Raw genomic sequence first — 22,707 nt, 5'->3', positions numbered from 1 at the left:
ATCGAGATGTACGGGATTGGTGTTCCTGATGAGGAGTGGGGTGTCTATTTGTTTTGGAGAGAGATGGACAGATGCTTTGCATCATTTGAGGGGTATTCAATACCCGATGAGTGGTTGTTTCTTACATCCATCATGACCATTGGTATTCGTTATGCGTTTTATACTAGAGCTTCTCATGTACCATCCACTCGATGTTCTATTGTACGAGGTAATTTTGATTATGTTTTTCTATTATAAGATGTTTTTAAAATTTTATTTATCGATGTGTCGTTATGTGCAAATTTGATTTATCATTGTTTCGTTTGTGCAGGTCCTTTGCATTCATCGATAGTAGAGCATGTGCGGGATGGATCACCGCTTTACAATAGAGAGCGTATTGTGATGAGGAGACAATTGAATGTTCCTTCTCACAAGAGAAGAATTCAATTTGTTGATTCTGACATCACTGACTGAGAAGAGAAGAATTCAATAAATTGAATTCTTCTCACAAGAGAAGAATTCAATTTGTTGATTCTGACATCACTGACTGAGAATACGTATTTTGTGGTGCATTTTGAGAATATGTAATATTGGTCCTTTTTTGCATCTTCGTATGTTACATTACTATGATATTTTTGTTTTCGCCATAAATCTACGAGACATGGATATTATTTTGAGATATGTATATATGAAGTCACTTGAAATAATGTATTGTGTTTACTTAAAATATGACCAATATTGGGGAAACTAAGTTTATTTTTTATAGAACTCTACCTGCCCCAGCAACGCGCGGGTCCAATACCAGTAAAATTGTAACGTGATTCTCTCAAGTCTCTACTAGCGCGCGCGCTTTCTCTCTCTCTCTGTGTCTGTGTGCGCGCCTGCTACGCCATGCAGTTGTTCCCTTTCTCTCTGTGTTCTGGCCATAGCCGAGCAGCTATGGCGGTCCCCTGCCTTTTCTTTCTTTGTTTGTCCCTCCTCTTCTACTATCTCTTCTTTTCGTTGGCCCCCTCAATTCACCAGCAGCCTCACCGCACAGCATTCCACTTCCAGCCCACCATAAACTGGATGAACGGTGAGATCTCAAGCTGCCCTTTCAATTAAGGTTGATTTTAGTACTTCCAACACAGCAACCCCCCTCTCTCTCTCTCTCTCTCTCTCTCTCTCTCTAATCAATTATGTTTTTTGTTGAAAACCCATCTGGCTGCAATGGCGACCTTCATTCTGGCTGAGATTTCAGATCCCAATGGTGAGATCACCTTCGCCCTCTGCCTTTTTTTCACCCTAAAGTCCCAATGGTGAGATCTATTCCCTATTTTTCATGGCATGACTTCTTAATTACTTAATTAAGTTATACCAAACAAGACTAATATGCTTTGCTATGTTAATTAGGGCCCATGTTCTACAAAGGATACTACCATCTTTTCTATCAATGGAACCCCTTCGCTGCAGTATGGGGAAACATCACATGGGGGCATGCTGTCTCCAAGGACTTGATTCACTGGCACCACTTGGAGCCAGCCCTAGTTCCCGATCAATGGTATGACCTGTATGGATGTTGGACCGGCTCGGCAACCTTCATTGCTGATGACAAGCCTGTCCTTGTTTACACAGGTTGGAGCAATGTCTCCTCTTCAGCATATCAGAAAGTCCAGATGCAAGCCATGGCAATGCCTGCTGATTATGGGGACCCATTGCTTCGCAAATGGGTTAAAATACCTCAAAATCCTATCTTAACTGCCCCTGCTGGCATAGACAGCAACACATTCCGCGACCCTACAACAGGTTGGATGGGATCAGATGGCAAGTGGAGAATGCTCATTGGCTCACAGAACAATGATACTGGCCTTGCCTTACTATACAAAAGCTCGGATTTCTTACATTGGGAGAAAGCTGATGTGCCTTTGCACAGTGTAGCATCCACTGGTATGTGGGAGTGCCCTGATTTCTACCCAGTGCCTTTATCTGGCAAGCATGGGTTAAACACTTCAGCAAATGGATTGGATGTGATGCATGTACTAAAAGTCAGCTTCATACATGAGTACTATGCAGTGGGCACTTATTTGGCCAGTAATGATTCTTTCATCCCTGCACAGGCAAACCTTGATGCCGGCATCGGGTTACAGTATGACTATGGAAAATACTATGCATCTAAGTCATTTTATGACAGCAACAAAGGTCGCCGCATTATCTTTAGTTGGGTAAATGAATCAGATGCTGAAAGGACTGATGTTGCTAAAGGCTGGGCGTCAGTGCAGGTTATGAAACGCTCCCCTGTATCTGCAAGAAAATCGATGCATGTTTATACCTTTTGACAAGGCTACTTTCTTTGCAGGCCTTGCCAAGGATCGTGTGGCTAGATTCAGAGACTAACTACAGCCTTCTACAATGGCCAATAGAGGAAGTGGAGAGCTTGCACAGAAATTACATCTCTCTAGAGAACTTGCTCTTAGAAAGGGGTTCGATTGTAGAGGTCAAGGGCATCAAAGGAGCTCAGGTAAAACTCTTTGCGTTACTTTGTTATTAGGGACAGTCAACATTATGAGGATTGGCAGGTTATGGATATGCATTTTTGCCTGTTCATGAGCAGCTGTGCCTCTGCCTTTTTGTCAGATGCCCTGACTGCAATGACCGGTATGTGTAAGGGGCTTTACAAAACACCACTCCTTATAATGATGTGTCGGCTGGTGTTTAACTGATAACCCTTTAGAACAAGAAAAAATTATTATGTAGACTCTTGTTGTGATGTTGTGAATGTTGTTGTGGATGCAGCTGGATGTTGAGTTGGTTTTTGACTTACCGGACCTGAACCAAGCAGAGAGTATGAATGTGGATGCTAACAATGCTCAGCTACTGTGCAGTCAAAAAGGAACATCTAGAAGTGGTGTTCTCGGACCATTTGGGCTACTGGTCCTTGCATCATATGATCAATTGGAGCAAACTGCTATATTTTTCTACATTGTGTCAAGTAAAGATGGATGGAAAGCTTTAGTTTGCAGTGATCAGAGCAGGTCCATCTTTGTCTCAACCCTCTCTCCACTTTTGAAGACTTTCTTTCTATAATTTTGAACTAAGGCTCCAGTTCTAAAGTGATTGCAGTGTTGCCAGGCGTTTCTGAAATGCACTGTACAAAACACATTTAAGAAATGCCCCATACGAATCACGTTTCAGAAATGCCCTGTACGAAATGTGTTACAGAAACGTTGCATACATTTTTTATTTTTCAGAAACGTTTCATACCATCGAGGGGTTACCAAAAGCCTATTTTAGCTTGATATGTACAAAAATGCAATTTTTGTGCATACCAACATTTAAAATGGTTTAAAACTGCTGCAAAAACAGTGAAATTAAAGTAAAACACCATACAAGTGCATGAAACATGAAATATGGTTCATCATCTAGGATCTATGGTAAATGCTAAGGCATGTTGCATACTGCATACTAAAGAATAAAGCATCACAAATGTAATAATGTCTGGACTTTGGATGCTGGAATCTAGTCTCTGAATGAACGTTTCTTACATGTTTCGTATGGGTTCATAAGGTAAGAAACGTGTTTCTATGCAACACTAAGTGGCTGACCTCTAGTTCTCATATTCTCTCTCCTCTCTCTATTTCTTCTTGCATCTGAGATTCCTCATCATTCTCTTGGGCGCAATTAACACAAGCTTTGATCATCATTAATGCTTCTGCAACATACTGCATGTAATAAGATGCTCTTGGCAAGTGTTGCATGCAGCTCCAAGTGTTGCATGCAGCTCCAAGTGAAGTAGCTTTTGCGCTTGTAAGAGCAAAACTCCTAGGGGGTAACCACTTTTGTGTAGAGAAGGGAGGGCTGATTCACCCACAAACACCTAGCTAGGCCTATGCAAGCCATGTGCAGAAATTGCCTCTGCACTTAATTTTTTTCTGAAAGAGATAAAAACTGAATTTTTATGTAAGCTTCCATACAAAAATAACACTTCTGTGCGCCTGTACGACCAGCCTCCCGCCTGCTGTACGGCTGTATGTTGTACAACCTGCTGCGCATGTGTGTGACCTGCTGCGTGTGCTGTCCAGTCTGCTGCGCCCACATGACCGGCATCAGGGCTGTTTGTGCATGGCCCGTATGGCTACTGCATTATCTGTAAGCAGGCTGTGCCTGTACGGCCTGCTGTACCTGCTTGCCTGTTGCAACTCTGTGACTAGCAGCACTGCTACTGTATGGCCAGCACACACCTGTGCAAAAGCATCTGCATACCTCTCCTCTCCTCCTCCTATGGAACCCATGTACTCACCCAAATCCTCTCCAAGATCCCCTAAACACAAGACATAAGCATCATTAGTCCACATTAGATTCCGTAGGCTCAAGCTCACTATTGGGTATTTTGGAGTCTGGGTGTGTGTACCCTTGCGTGTCTGTGTGTGAACAGCCCCTAAAAAGGCTATTGTTCTTTTGTGTGTGTGAACACTCACTTATGTGAGTAAGTGAGGAAGAGTGTGTGAACCCACTCTTATAGTGGTTAGAATAATATCTAGATACTATATACCTTAAGTCAAAGGAGCCTTTAAGGCTATAAAAGCATTTCCATCTATCACATCAATCAATCTCATTGAGTCGTGTAACACATCTCTCTCCTGCGTATTGTCTCTTTCTCACCACAGCATGACTCTCCATCAACCACCCTAGCTCACCTATCCAACTAAATCATCAAATGGTATGAGAGCAGGCTACTCTCCTGCTTCTGCCAACTCATCTATCACCATGATACGTGATGCCTGCTTCTGTGATAGCCACCACCGCCTGCAGCGATACTCTGCTCTGCTCCTGATTCTACCTCTACCTCTGCACACAAGCTGCCGATGCCTTCACCTGTTTTCATTACTGCTGCTGCGAGCTGTTGAGGTAGGTGTCCCTATTCGACTTCTTGTCGCTGCCCAGGCTGTACTATCGTGAGCAGCTGTGCTGCCGACTTCTGTGCTATCGCCATGATACACGTATCATCGTGGACGCCTGCTGCTACACTCTGCTGACAGTCTCGTCCATATGACCCGTCGCTTCTGCACATCGGTCGTTGCTAGCCAGCATACCCAGGGCAGTGCTCGCTGCAGCCCCTAAGCATTCTCTTGTGCTTTCTCTCATTTCTGCCGCAAAGCATGATGGAGTCAAATGGAGTTTGCCATGTGGGGAACAACTTCCCCACATGGCAAACAACGATCAGATTATTACTGATGCAGGACGGGCTTTGGAATGTTGTCAAGGGAGCGGAGGAGAAATGTGAAGGTGCTGCTACATCGCCAAGCCAACCGTGCAAGAACAACCGAACCTTGGGCCTTGGCACATATAGGTTTTGGACTAGCAAACAGTCTCGTACATCACCTCGACTTCGACAAAACTTCAAAGGAGGTATGGGATAAGTTTGAGAATTTGTTTGGGAATAAAAGTAACAATTCTAAAGTCTTTCTCAAACAAATATACTACAATTGATATTGTGCTTATTCTTTCTATCTTTAGCGGTACATTTGCCCTATCAACTACTTATTTGCTGTACTAATTCTTTCTATTTGCTACTTCCCTTAGTGCTAGGCTTCATTATGGCTGAGTCTGCCCTGCATCTTCAGAGGTTTGACAGAAACTCAGTACGAAGGGCTTTGTGTGAATGTATGCTCTTATGTGTGTGTGTGTGTGTGTGTGTGTATGGAGTGTGTGTGAGAGCATATCTTGATACATAGTTCTACACCCACTATTGGGCAGTGATGACGTTAGTGGGGATGTCGTAGTATCTAGTCCATACTATGCATAATGGAGTTGATAGTTATATAGTCTTGTGGGTTGACTTCCATGAGTATATAACATGCACGTTCCTAAAAGGTGAATTTGGGCATGTTCTTGGATTCATCTAGGTATATATATACAGTCTCTAAATGAAAGAGCACCATTCTCTTCAAGAGCACCTCAGCACCACAGATTCTCTCTTGCATAACAATTGGGTGCCTTAAAACCCAACATTGATGAAGATGACAAAAAGACGTTACTCTTCTTCAACCTAGAAGAGATTAAAAGGTTCAAAGAAGTGCTATCCACACTTTGGGTATCTAGTGAGATGCTGTATGAAAACATGGTTGCCATTCTCATTGACGAGGATAAATGACTTCAAGATGAAGCTGCTACCAGCATTGACTTAGAGAAGGGTTTCTTCACAAAATAGAAGGTTAGGAACAAAGGGAAAGCTGTCAAGTGCACCTTCTGCAAGAAGCTAGGTCACAGAGAAGATTGTTGCTTCAAAAGAATGGCAAAGGAACAAGAGAAGAATCATGCCAACTTGGTAGCTGAAAATGAAGATGCTTGAGAGAAGCCAAAAACCTGTACTTCAGCATTTGAAAAATGCTTCATTGCCACATTCTCTGATCTATCTCTTTTTAGAGATAGATACTGATTGGGCATTCTAAATGTTAAAGAGTGTCAATAAGGGTTCTCTGCCCGGTATGTCCCTCGAAACATGATTATATGTGTTTGTAATTGTCTTGTGTTATAAAAGGGTCTAGTACTACAACTTTACCTGTTTTGAGTCAGGGGGTAGTTTAGGATGGCTAACAAACATCATGTGTGATCAAGCCTCTTATCAGGCTTGGCATGAAGTCCAGGTGTTGGCCAATGTGATCTTTTGAATCACGTGTGCAATTGCGGCATAGTAACAAGAAACACCGTTAATTGCGGCATAGTAACAAGAAACACCGTTCCCTGTGGTCTGGAATGGCGGAACGGTGTTTCCTACGTGCATGGAATGCTGGAAGGATACGGAACAGCCGAGGACATGGTGGTTGAGTGGGAACGCCTACTGCTGTTTCGGGAACGGCTATTCCTTGTGACGGCTGGGAATGCAACGGCCGCTGTCCATCTATTAAAGGTACCTAATATAGTATCTAAGGTACTAAAGTACCTTCAAACAGTACTTTCCCCAAGATAACCAAAAAAAAGGGGTTGCTATGTGTGCTCTCACCGTTGGCCGCCCCTCTCTGGCATTGAATAGAGACTCATCACTCGACCTCCTTCAAACTTCAAAGTTCACAGGCTTTACACAATATTGACGAGTGTGCTCCTCCTCCTATCACTTTCATCTTCTTTTGCTTCAATCATCAATCATTCAATGGCACCTAGAGTTCTCGAGAGTCAAGTCTCATGATGAATCACAATGGCTATGTATATAATGTATCGTGTTTGTCATGTTTTAATGAAATATCAATAGCTTTTAATATGTGTGTGTGTGTGTGTGTGTTGACGGGCGTTCCCGTTCCCGTTCCCATTCCCGTTCCTGTTCCCTTTACGCCGTTCTCGTTCTAGTTCCCATTCCCGTTCCTGTTCCCTTTATGCCGTTCTCGTTCTAGATGGTATGGGCCTTTCCCCTTCCCGTTGCGTTGTGACTATGAGTTGTAGGTCGAAAGCGCCATAGGTATGAAGGTCAATCCCTATAGCACCACCTTCACTCTGAAGGGGGGTTTGTTGGGTATTTCGGAGTCTCAATGTGTGTGGCCGTGTGTGTTTGTGTGAACAGCCCTAAAAAGGCTATTGTTATTTTATGTGTGTGTGAACAATCAGTTATGTGAGTGAGTGAGTAAGTGTTCACTTATGTGAGTGAGTAAGCGTTCACTTATGTGAGTAAGTGAGTAAGAGTGTGTGAACCCGCTCTTAGAGTGGTTAGAATTATACCTGTTTGACATATGCTATGTTGTCACTTAGAGGAGCCTGGAAGGCTATAAAAGCATTGTACTTGGTGAAGCTTCCATCTATCACCACATCAATCAATCTCGTTGAGTTGTGCAACACATCTCTCACCTAAATATTCTCTTTCTCTATCACCAGCATGCGTCTCCATCAACCACCCTAGCTCACCTATCTAACTCTAAACCATCACTCACCACCCAACCTTAGATCCAATACATTGTTGGATCACACTTGAGCATGGAGTCGAGACTCTTTCCATACAATCTCCCTAAGAAAATACAACTTGCTCTTGCACACAAACAACATAATCTTCACAAGGCAAAGAACTTGATGCAAGAGAGATGGAGAATAATAACACAAGATCCCCCTAAACACGAGACATAAGCATCATTAGATTCCATAGGCTCAAGCTCACCACCCAACCGTAGATCTAGAACATCAGATCACCCTTGAGTATATGGAGTCAAGACTCTTGCCCATACAACCTCTATACGAAAATACAACTTGCTTTTGCACACAAACAATAGAATCTTCACAAGGCGAAGAACTTGATGCAAGAGAGATGGAGAACAATAACCCTTGAGTATATGGAGTCAAGACTTTGCCCAGCACAGCAACAGCAGGCGGCTGCGCCTCCCTTCCATAGGCGGCTACAAGTGGCTCTGCACCTCCCCTCTTCAGGCGGCTACACTTTCTACACAGGCAGCCGCTGCTCCTCCTCCTCGACAGGCTGCTGCGCCCTGGTGTCCATCTCTAGTAGCTGCACACAGACGCCTCGGGTATTTGTCTTTCACTAGCAAGCTACAAGTAAGTGAATTCAGATTTAAGTAAAGGATTTTGTTGTAAATTTGATAAAAGATTCTCTCTACCGCTAACACCCGTTCGGTGCCGGGTAGTCCAAGCTTTTGGAGAACCACGGTCCATGGGTGCCGAGATCTGGACTTGACCACTCAAGTGGGTCGCTCTCCTTCGAACATCTACTTCGAGTCTCTTGTTTGGTATTGGATTCATCCAGTTGTACATGGACATCATCTGGTTCTTTGAACCCATGGAGCATTGTATTCGTTAAATACTCCCAATAATATATCATATATTGAGGGGGGGGTCGGCCTGTTCCTGGCCCAGTGCTGGTGTCCATTGATCAACATTTCATTTCATTTCAATTTTCAGTTGTTATTAAGTTGTCCATTCAAATTGAGATATTTAAGTTGTGCTATTACGCGTGTGGGTGTCCAACGGAGTCTATTCCCACTTGACGGGATCGGTTTCAGAGCACGGTTATTTCCCTCTTCTTAGTGGGGAAACGAACCTGTGTATTGGACACCCCGCTTCTAGCACACTTAACACAATGGACAGCCAAGGCAACCCTTTGGAAGTGCCTAATTCGAGAGGCCCATCAAGTGCCTTGCGTGGTTCTGATGCTCTACAAGGAAGGCACAAGTCCCTTGAAAGGGTAAATGATAGTGATTCAAGGGGACAACTGTCTCGAGGAAAGATAGTCATGCAAGAAGAAGAGCGTGATGCAATGAGGGCTGAATTGGAGCATATGAGAAAGCTTTTGCAGGCACAAGAGCAAGAGCTGAAATTTTTGCATGAAGATCCCCATGTGCAAAGTGCCATTGAAGCAAGGAAAGCAGATGCAATGGTAGATGTGACTTTTGAGTCCGTGGCATGAGAAGTGGGCGAGAAGCCAAGGGAGTTGGCACTTTCCTACCTCCTCCGCAAAGGTGACATCAAAGAGGGGGAAGATGGAGAGTTGAAATTTAAAAATCCACCTCGCTTGAAGCATGGAGATCCCGCATCTCAAAGGTTGAGGTCATTTATGCAAAAGGAAGAGGTGACAATCACCTCTCGTCATGCATCTTCTCCACAAGGCACAAAGCCTGACAGGTATATGTATGCTAGTGCTCATGGAGGGCATGATGGTCACATGCATTCAAGACATGTATCCCATGGTAGGGGTGACAGGTCTGCTACTAGAACAGCTTTGCCTACTGAGTTGTCTCATGGAGAGACATTGCCTTATGCAGGAAAGTCACATGCACCTGATTCTCAAGTTCGTGGAGCACATGCCACCGAGCTTCATGAAACTTCCATGATGGCCCATGGAGCCCATGCAGATAGGGCTGCCCCGTTGGATAAAGGGAAAAGAAAAAGAGAGGACCATGAGCCTCATGCCAGAAAGCTCAAGGAATTTAAAGTAGGTGAAAAGTCCGTTAAGTTTGATGTTTTTCATGGAGAGCATGATGCTTCCAAAGTGTTAGCATTTATGGCATAGTTTGACATTGCTTTTAGCGATGAGGACTTCACTGAGAAGTCTAAAGTACACCATGCTAGCATGTTCTTGAAGGGGACCGCTGCTCATTGGTGAATCATTGAAAAGATCACCAAAGACCCCATTTGCACTTGGAAGGAGTTTAAGGACAGATTTTATTCTCAGTTCTTGCCACCAAATGCGGAGCAAACTCTCACCCAAAAGTGGGATAGACTTGAGCAAAGAGATAATGAAAGTGTGCAACAGTATGTCAATAAGTTTTGGAAAGTGTTGCTTGAGGTAACTCCTTTTATGCAAATCACTGAGGATGAAAGAAAGAGGAAGTTTCGCTCCGGATTGCAACCAGCTTATCGTTCGGGCATTGAATTGCACCCGAAACATACTTTGCAACAGCTTACAGCCTCTGCTCTTGCTACGCAATTGGTGCTCAAAATTAAGCAAGATCAAGGCGGTTCAAAGGGGAAAGACGAGGCTGTCCCAAATCTGCAAAAAGATGGACAGCCACCTAGAAAGAACCTTCGGGAGATCCAGAAGGGAGGTAAAGTTGAAAATACCTCATTTAAAGATCAGGCCCCAAAGAAGAACAAATTTGGCTTGACCCCCGAGCAAAGGGAGCAATATGCCAAGGAGGGAAAATGTTTTTCTTGTGGCAGCAAAGAGCACATGTTTCGACAATGCCGTGACCACAAACCAAAGCATGAGGATAAGCAGACCAAGGCTAATGTACATGCAGTTCCCGATGTGCAGGGAAACACAATACATGATGCAAAAGAGCGGATGGTATGCAAAGCTTGGGGTCAAATCAAGGATCAGCCCGCCTTATTCATGTTTGATGATTATGCAACCGATAACTTCATCTCTATACAAATGGCAGCTGCCTTGGGTATTGAGGTTGAGAACATGGGACCTCAGATTGAAGCCGAAGTTGCCTTTGTTGGTAAAGAGGTGCAGGTTACCCCACCGATAGGGAAGTTGCGCATACATATCCAGGGCTACCTTGATAATGAACATTTCTTAGTTGCACCACTAAATGGATGTGATGTATTGCTGGGCAAGCCATGGCATCATAGGCTTGAGCCCCGCAAAGAGTACAAGACCAACATGATTTCTTTTATGCATAGAGGCCGCATGCATTTCATTGATGCCGGCAAAGAAGGGGATTCCATCCCACTTGTATCTCACATCCATATTAATAAAGCAATGAAAAAGAGTCTTTCTGCGTACTTGGTTTTTGTTCGTGATACCATTGTACCAAATCAACAAAATGTGGATGCTATGACTTACGATAGGCTGAATTTTCTTCATGCATTCAACGATTGTTTTGCTGATGCATTGCCAGGTGAATTACCTCCCCAAAGGTCCGAAGATCATCGCATAGATCTTGTGCCAGGTAGTTCGCCACCTAACAAACCCGCATACCGTGTGAGTGCCGCACAACAAGAAGAGATCATGAAGCAAGTAAATGAGCAAAGGTTTGGTTCAGCCTAGTTCCTCACCTTATTGCTCTCCCGTGCTTCTTGTTCAAAAGAAAGACGGGTCATTCCGCATGTGTGTGGACTATGAGCTTTAAATAAGCTTACCATCAAGAATAGATTCCCAATTCCACGTATTGATGACATTTTGGATAAGCTTGATGGTTCGGCTTGTTTCAGCCGTCTTGATTTGAAGAGTGGTTATCACCAAATACGAGTGGTGCCACCAAGATGTCCATAAAACTGCATTCAGGACAGCCTTTGGATTATATGAATTTTTGGTGATGCCTTTCGGTCTCACCAATGCTCGTGCCACATTTAATCGTATGATGGATAGGATATTCCGATCCCATCGCAAATTCACAGGTGTATTCTTTGATGACATCTTGGTTTTCTCCAAGAATGAGCAGGAACATAGAACTCATTTGGTCACAGTATTCGAAGAGTTGCGGAAGCATAAACTTTTCATTAATGCCAAGAAAAGTGAGTTTTTCCTTTCAGAGATACATTATTTAGGTCACATTGTTTCCAAGGATGGAGTAACAATGGATCCTGCAAAGATAGAAACCATTCGGAATTGGCTAGAATTGCAAAACGTACATCATGTATGTAGTTTTCTGGGATTATGTTCATATTATAGGCGTTTCATAAGGCATTTTGCTATGATAGCCACCTCTCTACATGATCTCACAAAGAAGAAAACCACTTTCAAATGGACTTTAAAAGAACAGGATGTCTTCTTGTAGCTCAAGCATGCTATCATATGTGGACCCGTATTGATTGTTCCTGACTTGCAAAGGTCATTCGTAGTAGAATGTGATGCTTGTGGCGATTGTATAGGGGTTGTCCTAAATCAAGAAGGGCATGCAGTTGCATACGAGAGCCGTTGTTTGCATGATGCTGAGCTTCATATGGATATCTATGAGAAAGAGCTCTTGGCTGTAATTCATGCCTTAAAGATATGGAAACATTATCTTCTTGGGGTTGAATTTGTAGTCAAGACAGATCATCAAAGCTTGAGATACTTTCTATCTCAAACAAAGCTTTCAGAGAAGCAGATGAGAATGGCAAACTTTCTTTCCATGTTTCATTTTCAGATTGTGCATACTCCGGGCAAGAAAAATGTGGTGGCCGATGCATTATCCAGGAGACCTTATGTGGCTGCAGTTTCAGTGGCCTCTCATGGGGACTTATCTGCTATGCGAGATTTGTATCATTTGGATGCTGATTTTTGCTATATATGGACTGATTTGATGGCTGGTCATTCACATGCCTCTTATGTTATCAACGAGGGCTATCTTATGAAGGATAATTGCCTATGTGTGGTGAAGGATTTGCGTCCAAAGGTTATGGAGGAATGTCACGCTCCACCTTATGCTGGTCATAGAGGTATCATGCCCACTACACGCATGATTGAGAGAGATTTCTTTTGGCCAAACATGCGTAAAGACATTGAGGCTTATGTACGTGCATGTATTACTTGCCAAAAAGTGAAATTTGACAGGCAAAAACCTCAAGGTTTGCTTCAGCCATTGCCTATTCCCTCGCAACCTTGGTAAAGTATTACTATGGATTTCATTATGGATTGCCTAGATCCCAGCATGGGAATGATGCTATTTAGACCATTGTGATCAGGTTTAGCAAGCAAGCTTATTTCTTGCCCGTCAAGAAAACCATTAAAGTTGATCATATGGTCAAGCGAATATTTTCAAACATCATGGTATGCCTAAATCCATTGTTGGCGATGGAGATCCCAGGACTACGAGCCTCTTTTGGAGGGCTTTATTTGATAACATAGGCACTAAACTTGAGTTTTCATCAGCTTATCATCCCAAACGGATGGCCAAAGTGGAGCTGCAAATTTAGCCGTGTTGGATTTGTTGAAATGTTATGTGGCATATCAAAAGACTGCATGGGAGAAGTATCTTCCACTTGTTGAGTTTGCCTACAACAATACAATCCATGCCTCCACGGGAAAGGCCCCGTTTGAGATTATTTATGACAGAGTGGTTTTACCACCCATCCTTCGTACAAAGGATGAGATTTTTGCAGCTGATGAATATGTTCGTGACTTGGATGTAGCCTTTGCTCAGGTACGGACAGCCATTGCGAGGTCACAAGATAAGCATAAAATGGCTGCTGACAAGCATAGAAGGGACATGCAAGTCAAAGAAGGTGATTGGCTTTTGTTGAAATTTGAGAAAGCTAGGCTTCGGAAGAGGCCAGGACGAGAAGGATCATATCCTAAGCTTTCTCCTCGCTATTATGGACCCTTCAAGGTGATTCAAAAGATCAATGAAGTGTCATACAGGCTTGCTTTACCTAGTCATTGGAAGATTCACAATGCATTTCATGTGAGTCTTTTTCGGAAATATGTGGGGCCAAATCCTGACGAGCCTGTCATAGAAGATCCGCCAGAGGTTGATGAGCTTGAGGAGATCCTCCAGCCAGAACAGATTGTCTTTCACAAGGAGCGAAAGCTACCTGCAGGAAAGCTTTCCAGGAGATACCTTGTGAAGTTCAAAAATTATTTGCTCATTGATGCAAAGTGGGTAAATGAGGATTATTTTATTGACTACCCACAGTTGTTGCAGGCATATCTTGAGGCTTTTCAGTTGAGGACAACTCTTTAGAAGCTGGGGGGATGTCACCAATTGGCCGACCATTTGGTCCATCTCCAGATTTGTGTCTCGTTCACTTGAGGCCAGGCCGGTGTCTCATGTGAAGGGGCCAATATTTTTGCTTGACATGGACAGGAGCCAGACTGGTGCCACGCGTGTGTTAGTAGGATGGTGTCGTATGGACAGGAGCCAGACTGGTGCCACCCGTGTATGACCTGGACTGTGTTCTATCCATGGGATTGTCACGCCATGGAAGAGCCAGTATTTGTGCCGTGTCTTGCCTATGGGACTGCCACTCTATAGGGAGGCTCGTGCCTGGATCTGTGTCTTACCTATGGGACTGTCACTCCATAGGAAGACCGGGATTTATGTTTTCTGTTGTGCCATTTTTGTCCCCGACAGATGTTTTGTACTTGTTCCATGAATGGGAGATATTTCCATGATACTATTTGCACATGCATTCATGTTTTGCATGTTTGAAACTGTTTTTGCATAACTTGTATTCTTGTGTTTACCTGATTGACGTGCCACTTACTGAGCGGGGACGCCTGCCAGTGAGTCGTGAAGTTTGCTTTGTCTTCTGACGAGTTTTGTTGCGTGTGAACGGGTGGTAAGTGTATTGCACTTGTTTGTTTAATAGTTTTCCTTCTAACCTTTATTTTTATAAGGTTGTAAGTTCACATTCATTTAAAAGTGGGCACCCATTATGGGCACCCACGTGTGGGCCAAGGTGGGGAGGGAAACCCCACTCTTAACCCTTTATGTGTGGGGGTGGGTGCATGGCCACCTACCCACACCACACCTTGAAACTGGCCGCCCCCATGCAAGCTAGGGGAGCCGGCCAGCTGTGGGTCGCGTGCTTCCTCTCCAACACCTACAAAGAGGCGACCATCCTATCATCCTTCACGGGACTTGGCAAGGGCGACCATCCTTCATGCTCCTCAGGCGGTTGCACACTTTCCACAGCAGGCTGCATTCCTCTCCATAGGCGGCTCCTCCCTCTACCCTGCAGGGGGCTGCGCCACCCCACAGGCGGCTTCTGCACCCCTCAGGCGGCTTCTGCTCTCCTCAGGCGGCTGAGCCACCCCACATGCGGCTTCTGCACCCCTCAGGCGGCTGTGCTCTCCCAGTGGCTGCACCTCCTCCCTTGCAGGCGGCTGCACCTCCTCCACAGCAGGCGGCTGCGCTTGCTCTCCAGCAGGCTGCACTCTCCACAACAGGCGCCTGTGCCCTCCATAGGCGGCTGCACGTCCTCCTCCTCCACAGCAGGCGGCTGCGCTCCCTTGCAGGTGGTTGCGCCTCCCTTCCATAGGTGGCTACAGGCGGCTCTGCACCTCCCCTCTTCAGGCGGCTACACTTTCTACACAGACAGCTGCTGCTGCTCCTCCTCGACAGGCTGCTGCGCCCTGGTGTCCATCTCTAGTAGCTCGGGTATTTGTCTTCCACTAGCAAGCTACAAGTAAGTGAATTCAGATTTAAGTAAAGGATTTTGTTGTAAATCTGATAAAAGATTCTCTCTACCGCTAACACCCGTTCGGTGCCGGGTAGTCATGATGCATCTAGATGATGAGGATGTACTATTTTGGTCATTTTGGCCTTCTGTAGACGTTTAATACAACTTTCTTTCTTTCTTCTTTCTTTCACACACACACTCTCTCTCCCTCTCTCATACACACCCTCTCTCTCCCTCCCTCAAGGCTCATACATACACACTCTAGTCTCTCTCTCTCTCTCTCTCTCAACTTTCACTATATATCTATCTATCACTATATATATATATAAAACAGATGTCTCTAACATGCCTCTAACTTCTCTAAAAAATACGAGTCTTTCGAGGTGCGTACCATGTAACACGCGGAAGCTCTGGGTAGTCTTCTTTCAGCCCTAAACACTCTTGAAGACCTTCTGATGCAAAAACGCACCATGATGCAAAAACGCAGGTAGAGAGAGAGTAGAGAGAGAGAGTGAAGTGTGCTGGAATTTTCAGTATATACTATGTACAAAAAAGGTACAAATCTGTACAGCACTTGGCTGCCCTCTTGAAAAGGTGATAAACCCTAATTCTGGCCCCCTATGGGACCCTCCTACTGACTCACACCCCTAGTGGGTGGAATCGCTAATACAAAGAGCAAGGGTGCTATTTATAGCCCCTTGGAGTGCATGAGAAACTGGCCGACTGCTGGTCGGCCAGTTCATAAATCATTAAATCCATTAAATGCTGCCGACTTGAGTCTCTTGATGCGCCTTCAGCCAGCACCCCTCTGTCCTGCAGCCGACAGCCCACTGGTGTTGCTGATGTCATCCTACATCCAGCCGACATCCCTTCTGATCCATGCTTTGCTCCAAGTCCTGCTCCATGTCCATCTTCTACTGGTTCGTAGTCTTTATCTGCTTGCCTCTTCTGGATCTAGCCCTAGAAATGTCCATGGCATCTGTGATGCACATGACATCCCCCTCTGCTAAACTTGATGACGGGAATCCAACCTGCTCTTGGATGACTGTCATCATCCCAATCCTGTTCCGAAGTCCCTCTGTCATCATCCATCCCTGGCAAACCTTTTTCTCTGAAAATCCGGTCTGTTCTCCAAACCACTCTGTCTCTGATGAAGATCTATGCATCTGGTCTTCCTCTAGTCCACAATCCATTCCTGCCCCTGGCACTGAACACGGTCTTGGTCTTCGTTCCTGGAACTGAGTCTGGCACTCTCACATCACCCTTGGAGGATCAACCTCCCTTGGGACCGTTCCCTTAGAACCTATCTGGCTCACGGAACTGCCATCCCCATCTGGCACTGTGGAACACCACCAACACACCTCCTGGGAGTTCTTCCCGATCTGTGTTCCCGCCTTGGGCTTCGAATCCGTGTACTTTCCTGTACCTTGGACCTGTACACCATCATCTGGGACTGAATCAGTGTTTAGATTGGCTGGGCCTGATGCTCTGATACCAATGTAACGCGCGGAAGCTCTGGGTAGTCTTCTTTCAGCCCTAAACACTCTTGAAGACCTTCTGATGCAAAAACGCACCATGATGCAAAAACGCAGGTAGAGAGAGAGTAGAGAGAGAGAGTGAAGTGTGCTGGAATTTTCAGTATATACTATGTACAAAAAAGGTACAAATCTGTACAGCACTTGGCTGCCCTCTTGAAAAGGTGATAAACCCTAATTCTGGCCCCCTATGGGACCCTCCTACTGACTCACACCCCTAGTGGGTGGAATCGCTAATACAAAGAGCAAGGGTGCTATTTATAGCCCCTTGGAGTGCATGAGAAACTGGCCGACTGCTGGTCGGCCAGTTCATAAATCATTAAATCCATTAAATGCTGCCGACTTGAGTCTCTTGATGCGCCTTCAGCCAGCACCCCTCTGTCCTGCAGCCGACAGCCCACTGGTGTTGCTGATGTCATCCTACATCCAGCCGACATCCCTTCTGATCCATGCTTTGCTCCAAGTCCTGCTCCATGTCCATCTTCTACTGGTTCGTAGTCTTTATCTGCTTGCCTCTTCTGGATCTAGCCCTAGAAATGTCCATGGCATCTGTGATGCACATGACATCCCCCTCTGCTAAACTTGATGACGGGAATCCAACCTGCTCTTGGATGACTGTCATCATCCCAATCCTGTTCCGAAGTCCCTCTGTCATCATCCATCCCTGGCAAACCTTTTTCTCTGAAAATCCGGTCTGTTCTCCAAACCACTCTGTCTCTGATGAAGATCTATGCATCTGGTCTTCCTCTAGTCCACAATCCATTCCTGCCCCTGGCACTGAACACGGTCTTGGTCTTCGTTCCTGGAACTGAGTCTGGCACTCTCACATCACCCTTGGAGGATCAACCTCCCTTGGGACCGTTCCCTTAGAACCTATCTGGCTCACGGAACTGCCATCCCCATCTGGCACTGTGGAACACCACCAACACACCTCCTGGGAGTTCTTCCCGATCTGTGTTCCCGCCTTGGGCTTCGAATCCGTGTACTTTCCTGTACCTTGGACCTGTACACCATCATCTGGGACTGAATCAGTGTTTAGATTGGCTGGGCCTGATGCTCTGATACCAATGTAACGCGCGGAAGCTCTGGGTAGTCTTCTTTCAGCCCTAAACACTCTTGAAGACCTTCTGATGCAAAAACGCACCATGATGCAAAAACGCAGGTAGAGAGAGAGTAGAGAGAGAGAGTGAAGTGTGCTGGAATTTTCAGTATATACTATGTACAAAAAAGGTACAAATCTGTACAGCACTTGGCTGCCCTCTTGAAAAGGTGATAAACCCTAATTCTGGCCCCCTATGGGACCCTCCTACTGACTCACACCCCTAGTGGGTGGAATCGCTAATACAAAGAGCAAGGGTGCTATTTATAGCCCCTTGGAGTGCATGAGAAACTGGCCGACTGCTGGTCGGCCAGTTCATAAATCATTAAATCCATTAAATGCTGCCGACTTGAGTCTCTTGATGCGCCTTCAGCCAGCACCCCTCTGTCCTGCAGCCGACAGCCCACTGGTGTTGCTGATGTCATCCTACATCCAGCCGACATCCCTTCTGATCCATGCTTTGCTCCAAGTCCTGCTCCATGTCCATCTTCTACTGGTTCCTAGTCTTTATCTGCTTGCCTCTTCTGGATCTAGCCCTAGAAATGTCCATGGCATCTGTGATGCACATGACATACCATACCCGCCTCGTACCAAACGCCTCTGACGCCTCTAACAACCATGGAAGCAAAGCAAATCCACCATTATTATTAGGCCTCAACAAGAAGCTGGCTAATAGCAGGTGTTCACACATTGGTACCATCGTGGCTGGCTGACAGGAGTATTCGAGGCTTTTAATCATTTTTTCCTCAGTCATGGACAATCAAGTACCAAAAAGGCTTCCACGCATGCAACAACCCAACTATAGATCAAGTACATTGGATTACCCCCGAGCATGGGGTTAAGGCTCTCGTCCATAGAGACTCACACTAGTCAGTCTCTGTTGTCACATGCGGAAGCTCTGGTAGTCTTCTTTCAGCCCTAAGCACTGCAGAGGAACAACTGATGCAAGAACAATCAGCATATATATATATATATAGAGAGAGAGAGAGAGAGAGAGAGAGAGAGAGATGGCTGTATTTTCGGTACATTCATAGATGTATAAAAGGGTACAATGACTGTGGCCTTACTCCTTCCCAAAAGGGAAAACAAAATCCTTTTCTATGACCTACTCTCTAAAGGAGTGAGATGAATCAAATGAATGATGGGCATATAGCCTTTTATAGGCCCAGACATGCCCAAGAAGCTGGCCGATTGCTATTGGGCCGGCAGAAAATCCCAATAAATTCTATAGGCTGCCGACCTGCTCCAAAAGCACTCCAGCGGACAGGGTCCTTGTCCTTTGGACTACTGTTAGCCTTGGCATGAGCCCTAATCTAGCTGTTTATCTACTGCATATCTGCGACAACTACTAGTAGTCCAAAGCCTAATGTTTTATCTGCCGCAATTCAGGAATTAGCTTGGGATTAGCATGTCCGTGTGCATGCACATGACAGCCCCTTCTGTTAAACTTGATGACAGGATTCCAACTTCTGACCGTGGAATTGCCTGGATGATGACTGTCATCATCCCCTATCTCCACATATTGTCTCCCACACTTGTCATCCTTCCCTTCTTGGCAACCTTTTTCACTAAAAACCTTGCCTTAGGTCTGAACCCACTCCAAGTCTGATGTAGAGATCTATGCATGTGTTCCACTTTGTCCCCTTGCCTTCTTGCCCTATCTTGGCACCCTTGGCTCCACCCCTTGGATGATGAACTTCATCCCTTGGAGTGCTCCATAAAAGCTTTTGGGGTAGCCCCAATTGGCTACCAACACTCATGAAACTCTCCCCTTGGGTTTGCCTGACACCAACCAACTTTTGGGGTCTTGACACATGCTGGGTTTTCTCTCCTTGGACATGTGCACTTCTCCATGCGAATACAATGTTGCCTGGTCATCAAACCACCAAAAGATCAAGACAGGGGCGATGGTTTCATCCATGCGCGATGCAGTAAGGGTTGGTTCGACATGGGCAACAACAATATCTCAGAAAGTTGATCCTATCGATCGGTCAATTGAGGCCCTCATAAGAGAATGGTTTATCCAGGGCCTATGAAGCTCTGATACCAATTCCACATGCAGAAGCTCTGGTAGTCTTGTTTCAGCCCTAAGCACTCCATAGGAACACCTGATGTAAGAACAATCAACATAGACAAAGAATAGAGAGAGAGAGATGGCTGTATTTTCAGCCCTAAGCATAGGAACACCTAATGCAAGAACAATCAGCATAGACAGAATAGAGAGAGAGAGAGAGAGAGAGAGAGAGAGAGAGATGGCTGTATTTTCGGTATAGATGTATAAAAGGGTACAATGACTGTGGCCTTAGTCCTTCCCAAAAGGGAAAACAAAATCCTTTTCTATGATCTACTCGTGAGATGAATCAAATGAATGCTGGGCATATAGCCTTGTATATGCCCAAACATGCCCAAGAAGCTGGCCGACTGCTGTTGGGCCGGCAGAAAATCCCAATAAATTCTTTAGGCTGCCGACCGCTCCAAAAGCACTCCAAAACTGGCCTACAGGGTCCTTGTCCTCTAGACTATCTTCTGTGCTTGTCTGGCACTGGCATGATCCCTAACGTAGCTGTTTATCTGCTGCCTATCTGTGACAGCTGCTAGTGTACCAAAGCCTAATGTTTTATCTGCTGCAATTCAGGGATTAGCTTGGGATTAGCATGTCCTTGTGCATCCACATGACACTTGTATCCCATACAACAAGGACCTACTCTAAAAGGCCATTGATAGATTGACTATTTGCATCATTATGGGCCTGCAAGAGTGGGGTTACACTCATGGCCGAGGTACTGACCAACATAGTACCACATAGTATAATACCACAATAACCCACTCATCACATAATCTGGAATTGGTATGGTCATTATGAGTTTTTAATGAGGATTGAACAATATGCTCCAGCAACGTTTCAACAAGTCTAATGTTGTGTTTTTAGACGAAATACTAGTGCATAATTTGTCATTGGATGACCATATCCCATTATTTCTAATTGGGGATCAGGCTTAATCATATTATTTCACCTCAGCCAACCTTCCCCCAGGCTCGGAGTAGAGGAGGTGCCAATTTCTACCCTGATTTTCAGCAGCAAGTTTTTTGTACTTCAGCCAGTGTTTGCTTGCAGACAGAGGTTCTCATGCAATTTGGGTTGCCAAGGAGATTTGTTCTCGACTTTCTTGTTATTTCCAGTCTCAGCAAAAAAGGGTTAATTTGAAACAACGCATCTGCGAGAGAGAGAGAGAGAGAGAGAGAGAGAGAGAGAGAGAGAGAGTGCAATGCATTCTAGCGTTCTACTAACTTGCATTGGTCCTTAATTGCTTTTCTAATGTTTGCAGGTCTTCTTTGGCCACAGATCTTGACAAAACAAGTTATGGCAGCTTCTTTTCTCTTGCAAGAAACCAAACTTCGCTCCATCTGCGCACTCTAGTATGTGTTCCTTTTTTATTGATGCACTTCAGCATGTGTTTCTTATCAATTGCAATGGTGGATACTGTGGCATGCTTGCATGAGAGAGTTTAGGACATAAAGACTTTTATGGTAATTTGCGATGGCTCATGGTGGTGATGTAGGTGGATCATTCAATTGTGGAAACCTTTGCACAAGGAGGAAAGGTTTGCATAACATCTCGTGTCTATCCAACAAAAGCCATTGATGAGGCTGCATTTCTGTTTGTGTTCAACAACGGAACCGCTCCCATCCATATCCAACATTTAGTGGCTTGGGAGATGGCTGAAATAGAAATAGATGCAATTTGAATGATATGAGAGATGATTCATTGATAGAAGGACAGAGGTACTATAATTGGGGTCATAAATTAGTCATACAGATGCACTTAACCTGATATGAGAGATGATTCATTGATTGAAGGAGGACAGGTTGCTTATGTATGGTGGGCTAGACCCCTTGCATAAGGCTTCTTGCCTTTATGTCATTGATTAAGGTTAACATGGTCATCACCATCATGTCATCCTTCAAGTAAAACTCAAAGTTTAAATTTCATGGAAAAGCAGGTGGTTGCCATGTATCAAGGTTGCTTTTTTTAAACGTTGGATGCCACCAACCACACGTAATTTTGAATTTTAATCAATTATGAATTCAAAGCACTAAATATTTTAGCTAGTTGGGGGCTTTAAATCCATTCATGTGAATATATTTTTCCTTGATACATTGAGAGGTCAGCTAATAAGGGGGTAATTAAAGTCAATACACACAAACCACAGAAAGAGAGTTCACTGGTCTGTCCCTCATGGGAAGGTGAGGCTCAGCACCACCACCCCCCTGCCCCCCCCCCCCCCCCCCCCAACACCCACACACACACACACACACACGCACGTGCGCTCGCTCAGTAGGATTGTGTGTATTGTTGATGGAAAGGTGCTTTGATGGACATATCATTGTGCACCAACTATCATGGACTTTGTTACTGCTCCTCTTCTATTGATGCCATCTACTCCTGCATTTGCAGGTACTGTTGATCTTTCTCATCCTCCTTTATTTCTCATCAAATGTTTAGAGGCGATGAAAACTCTTATGGTAAGCACGGCCATTAAGGAGATAGATTCCATGCAAGAAAGTGTTATA

General features: G+C 44.8%; 1 protein-coding gene across 2 annotated transcripts; it reads left to right on the top strand.

Moving 5' to 3' along the window:
• The first annotated feature begins 727 nt into the window (after positions 1 to 727).
• LOC147630411 (beta-fructofuranosidase, soluble isoenzyme I-like) lies at positions 728 to 22,245 on the top strand. Of its 2 annotated transcripts, none has more exons than XM_086810278.1 (7): positions 728 to 1,054; positions 1,220 to 1,277; positions 1,372 to 2,237; positions 2,315 to 2,476; positions 2,752 to 2,990; positions 21,462 to 21,552; positions 21,696 to 22,245. In XM_086810278.1, exons 3-7 carry the CDS (start codon positions 1,377 to 1,379, stop codon positions 21,879 to 21,881), a joined length of 1,539 nt encoding a protein of 512 aa, XP_086666404.1. In that variant the 5' UTR covers positions 728 to 1,054; positions 1,220 to 1,277; positions 1,372 to 1,376; the 3' UTR covers positions 21,882 to 22,245. The 2 variants fall into 2 exon arrangements, with proteins under 2 accessions (XP_086666404.1, XP_086666403.1); XM_086810277.1 differs by having other exon boundaries at positions 761 to 1,054; positions 1,220 to 1,228.
• Positions 22,246 to 22,707: the final 462 nt, after the last annotated feature.

The sequence above is a fragment of the Cibotium barometz genome, chromosome 16 (assembly GCF_041138505.1).
Source record: "Cibotium barometz isolate CiBa-2024 chromosome 16, ASM4113850v1, whole genome shotgun sequence".
Classification (NCBI taxonomy): Eukaryota; Viridiplantae; Streptophyta; class Polypodiopsida; order Cyatheales; family Cibotiaceae; genus Cibotium; species Cibotium barometz.
This window is presented reverse-complemented; position numbering and strand designations above follow the sequence as displayed.

Coding starts and splice junctions, on each gene's coding strand:
- LOC147630411 (XM_086810277.1), top strand. CDS start 871: ATGCAGTTGTTCCCTTTCTCTCTGTGTTCTGGCCATAGCCGAGCAGCT. Junction 2,238..2,314: donor AAGGCTGGGCGTCAGTGCAG/GTTATGAAACGC, acceptor CTTTCTTTGCAG/GCCTTGCCAAGGATCGTGTG. Junction 2,477..2,751: donor AGGGCATCAAAGGAGCTCAG/GTAAAACTCTTT, acceptor TTGTGGATGCAG/CTGGATGTTGAGTTGGTTTT.